Genomic DNA, 4,657 nt, shown 5'->3' on the forward strand with positions numbered 1-4,657 from the left:
GTATTATGGGCTGTTCCCATCCCTGTGATGAGTCGGCAGCATATCTGCCACAAAGCCCCCCATCAGGCCACATAATAGAGAGTCAAGATCTGTTTAAACATTTTTAAAACAGGGTTGATCACAACAGTCAACAGCACAACAGAGGGGGAGCATAGCTATTGCCAACCCTGTCAGCTGAGGCTCTAGCAAGAGTTTTAGCTTTGTGATGCAAGGGACCCCCAGTCCCCCAAGGCTGCAGGCTGTCTTGCCTCTCCCCCAGCCCTCCCCCCACCAGCGAGGTGGCATCTATGAGGCCCAGCAGATGGCACTCTCCCTCTTCCAGTCTTTGTGGCTCACAACCAGGCTACGGGGCAGAGGTAGATGGGGAGACAAGGGGGTACACAAGGCCCAGGTGGCAGTGAGGGAGCTTGGAACCCTGAGGAGGGCATGCTGACTCCTTGCTGGAGAAAAGGCACCTAAATAGGGAAGCTGGGCTTGTGGGCCTCCCAGGGAGCCATGGGGTGAGGTGAGATGGGCTAAAGGAAGCAGTATGGTGAAAACTCCAATTCTGGTTCCCAAGGCCAACCTCCTATGGGGAAAGTTAAGGAATCCTGGAGCAGAGCCTTATGCCTGAAACCTGTCTGAGGGAGCCTCATCCTTTCCCACCCCGCTCCCCCAAGCCCAGGTTAACCTCCTTCCCACTGCCCAGCTGTAGGCCATGTGCTGGGAGGGAATGGATGTTAAAGGGGTCTCAGGCTGTTTTGGTGCCTGAGTCCACCTCCTTGTGGGCCCAGAGCTCCTTGTGCTGTTTACGACCAAACCCCTCATCGTAGTTGCCTTTGCTCTTAAACAGCTGCTGAAAGTGAGGTTTGCAGTAAAATTCACCGTGCATTGCAGCGTAACTGCCCAGGCTGTGGAAGCAGAGAACAGCTGGGTCAGTCTGGGTCAGGGCAGGAAGGCAGGGTAGGGTGGGCAAGCCAGAACAGGGCGGGAGCGCACCTGAGTTTGGTGTGGCAGTGTTTGCAACAGAAACAAGAGTTGTGGAAAATGAGCTTGTCTGCCACCAGCCGCTCCATAGGGTACACAGTCTTCTGGCAGGCTGCACAGGTCTCCTTCACCTGAGCCCGCAAGCTAAAGGACTGGAGTGGAGCAGAGTACACTCAGCAAGAAGCTGGACCAGCACCGACCCTTACCTCCACCCGCACCAACCCTCGGGGCCCTACCTTAGACCGCTGCACCGTGCTGTTGCCACTGCTGCCTTTGGCTTCCTGGGGAAGAGGAGTAGTCAGAGGGGTCAGCTCTCCGGTGGCCCAACCCAGATCCCAGGGACACTCCAGGTGGCCGAAGGTGCTAAGCAAACAAGCTGCTCCTATCCCCTTTACCCCTCCCACCTGACTGGTCACCTACATGAGAGGGGGTGGCCTGGGCGGCTCCGGCAGCCTGGAACATGGCTCTTCAGAGGTGCTTGGCGGCCCTGGAGGAGACGCCGAGCCAAGAAGGTTCTGCAAGGGGAAGTCAGTCAGTGGGGCCCCATGAGCCCTCCCTCCACCCTGCAGGCTGGGGTGTTTTTAGGCAGGGGGTTGGGGGGCTGCGGTTGGGACTTTCCCTAAGTCATTTCCTGTTGCTCTGGGTCTTGCCACTTCCGCCCCTCACCCACCCCCAACAGTCTGTCTGCCCCTCATTCAGCCCCCAAGGGTTAGGGGGTCCCTGAGTGGAAACATATGTGGGGACAGAACAAAGTTGGCGAGAGCGGCCGGGGACAGGGGCTCCGGTCTCTGCGTGTGCCTTTCTACAGGCAGAGACCCCGCCTCGGGTGAAGGGAGGTCAGCAGAGGTCTGGGCCGGTTACCGCCTGACCCGCGCTCCCCCGCACCAGGCTTAGACGTCCAGCCCCTGGACAGCGCTGGGCCTGGCCTCCTGCCTGGCCGGACTGCGCTGCCTCCCGCGCCCGCTCTTCTGGACCCCAGACCCTGAATCTCCACCCCACCACGGGCCGGCCCTGCGGGACCGACGCGAGCCTCGGGGTCCTGGCGAGCGCAACGCGTGAACCGCCAGGCGGCGTCGGCCCCGCAACGCTCCGCACCCCTCCCCCCGGCCGCCGTGGGTCTCACCGGGCCGGCCTGCGCCGCGGGGCGGGGGTCGGTCGCTGGGGGACCGCCTCGGGTGCAAGAGGCGCGGGCGCGAGCTGCCGCCGCTGCCAGTGGTCCCCGAGCGGCAGCCGCCGCCTCACCGCGGCGCCGCCCCCGCCGGCCCCCGCCCCGCGCCCGCCCATTGGCTCCGCGCGCCCGGGGCCGCCTCCGGGAGAAGCCGCCGCCGACCCCCTTCTGTGCTTTGTCTTTCCCTTGCTCGCCGTCCCCCCGATCAACCCTCCCGCCTTTGTCTGCCCCCACACCGCTTTCACAGCCCGCGCTCGCCTGCCTCCCGGAACCAACCTCCTCTACGGCTCGTGGAGAAGGGACAAACGGCGGGGACCGAATCGCATATCTCGGGAGGAGATGAGTTCGGTCTACGGTCGCCACCCAAGGCTCTCCCGGCACGGACCTTCTGAAATGGTCTGGGCCTTTCACTGCCTCGGTTTACCCGTTAGCCATTGTGAACGCCGAGTCCCACTAGCTCCGCCCCGCTCCCGCCCCCCTTGCGCGCTCGGAAGACCCAGTAGCTTGAGTTACCCCACTGTGGGGACTCGACCACTGGCAGCCACGGAGTCCTACAGAGGAAGATGGGAGGCGGCTAGCAGTCCCTCCACGTATCCCGATGTTAGGCCAAGGGAGCCGGCTGTGGGCCAAAGCCACTACGTGAAGGGATGTGACAGGTCCGCTACCCGAGAACTCCTACAGCTGTGTGGTTTCCGAAATCACCAACCCCCTTAAGCCTGGCATCCGAAATGGTTTCTGTGACAGATTTTGTGGAATTAGTAACCTCTGGCCTTGCCATGACCCAGGTCAGGCCTTTATCTGAAAGGACCCGCTTCCTTGCATCAAGCACACCTTTGTTCCACCGAAGGGAGCCGAGAGCCATTTAGACTGGAGTTGTTTAGAGAACAAAGTGCAGCAAGAGCTGCTCTTGCCACTTCACCCTAGCCCACTGCTCAGCAGGCTCGAGGACAGCACTGGACCTCTAGGCAATAGCATCTAGGGCACGGACCTCTGCTGGAGGCTTTGCCTAAAGCCCAGCTGGAGACTTTCACAAAGCACACAGCCCTCAGCGACATATTTCCACACCCCTGTAACAGGAATAGAACCGGTGGCTCTAGCACGGACCCACGCGTGTCAGGGAACAGAACAACTTACCGCCTCCTGCCTGGCAGGGGAACAGGGAGGCAGCAGGCTGTATCACTCATCACCCCCCTCCCCCACTGTGGTGCTTTTGTGCCCACGCTGTGCTTCGCTTTTCTCCCTCAGCCTCAGGTCCGTGTTTAGCCGTGGACTTCCAGATGGTTGTTACTCCACATCTAGGGTAACTCTTCCTGGGGAAAATTGTCCACACCTGTCATCAGATTCTCCAAGAGAGGTGAAGCCCTTTGGGACACCAGGAGGCTACTCCTGGCACAGACTGGCAGCCCGCCCTGCTGGGACCATCTGTGGGCAGAGCTGCAGGGAGCTACCAGACAACAGTTGACGAGGATGAGGAAGGCATTGCAGAAGGATGGAAGGCAGCTAGCTGTGGGCCCATGCCAGCGTTCTGAGTTTGAGGCCACCCTGAGCTACAAGTCAATATCCTAGTACACACATCAAAAATTTTTAAATGTTTTTTTCTTTTTTTTTTCTTTTTTCTTTTTCCGGAGCTGGGGACCGAACCCAGGGCCTTGCGTTTGCTAGGCAAGCGCTCTACCACTGAGCTAAATCCCCAACCCCCCAGTAGAAGTTTTAAAAAAGTTTCTCTAAATGTTCTGTAGCCCAGGCTGGCCTCAAACCAACGGTGTAGCTGAGGGTGATGTTCAATGCCTCTCCTCTTGTCTCTGCCCCCAAGTGCTAGGTTTACAGATGTACCATGCACCATGCAGTGTATAACGTGCAGAGGGACAAGTGATCAAAACATGGCACTTCATGTATGCTATGCCAGCCAAGCTGGACTCCCAGACTCAACTGTAAAACTCTTCTTAGGTCTTTGATGGTCTGAGAAGCCTCAGAAAAAGGGGTGTAGGACCTCAGCCAGAGGAGGTGAGAGCCTCACCCAGGGGGCTGGGGGTGGAAACTGCTGAGCTGGGGTTGTACATGTGGGCATGCACAGAAACAAGGCTAGGACAGGTTCCCCATGCTCCTAGTCTCTGGCTGCCAGCCATGACGACAGGTCCTGGGGTTACGCTTGCTGGGTATTAAGGAGACACACATCAGGTTACAAGACAAAAGTCTTCCACCCGGGGGAGCTCAGTGGTAGAGCGCTTGCCTAGGAAGCGCAAGGCCCTGGGTTCGGTCCCCAGCTCCGAAAAAAAGAACCAAAAAAAAAAAAAAAAAGTCTTCCACCCTTTGCTGCCCAGCGATGGGCTTGGCTAGTTGACAGCACTGGTGCCCTTTCTTGATAATTTTGCCAAGGCAAATTTAATACTGAAACTCTAGGGAATGATTATGAAAGAAATCACTGCCAGGCTGGCCACACATCCACTTAGCCCACTCCGGGAGAAGCAGGAACCAACAGCGGAGCCAGCCTACAGCCTCTGCACACGTGAAACACTGGCGCCA

The 4,657-nt window shown here is 58.7% G+C and overlaps 1 protein-coding gene across 4 annotated transcripts; it reads right to left on the bottom strand.

Annotated features, from left to right (window-relative positions):
- Positions 1-88: 88 nt before the first annotated feature.
- Positions 89-2,757, bottom strand: Limd2 (LIM domain containing 2). 4 transcript variants are annotated; one of them, XM_006247622.5, is made up of 5 exons: positions 2,411-2,757; positions 1,387-1,481; positions 1,203-1,247; positions 979-1,118; positions 89-890 (listed from the first exon to the last, which is right to left on the bottom strand). In XM_006247622.5, exons 2-5 carry the CDS (start codon positions 1,426-1,428, stop codon positions 731-733), a joined length of 387 nt encoding a protein of 128 aa, XP_006247684.1. In that variant the 5' UTR covers positions 1,429-1,481; positions 2,411-2,757; the 3' UTR covers positions 89-730. The 4 variants fall into 4 exon arrangements, with proteins under 4 accessions (XP_006247684.1, NP_001020886.1, XP_006247683.1 ...); NM_001025715.1 differs by lacking the exon at positions 2,411-2,757 and adding an exon at positions 2,090-2,169; XM_006247621.5 differs by lacking the exon at positions 2,411-2,757 and adding an exon at positions 1,852-2,095.
- Positions 2,758-4,657: the final 1,900 nt, after the last annotated feature.

Source organism: Rattus norvegicus, chromosome 10 (assembly GCF_036323735.1).
Source record: "Rattus norvegicus strain BN/NHsdMcwi chromosome 10, GRCr8, whole genome shotgun sequence".
Classification (NCBI taxonomy): domain Eukaryota; kingdom Metazoa; phylum Chordata; class Mammalia; order Rodentia; family Muridae; genus Rattus; species Rattus norvegicus.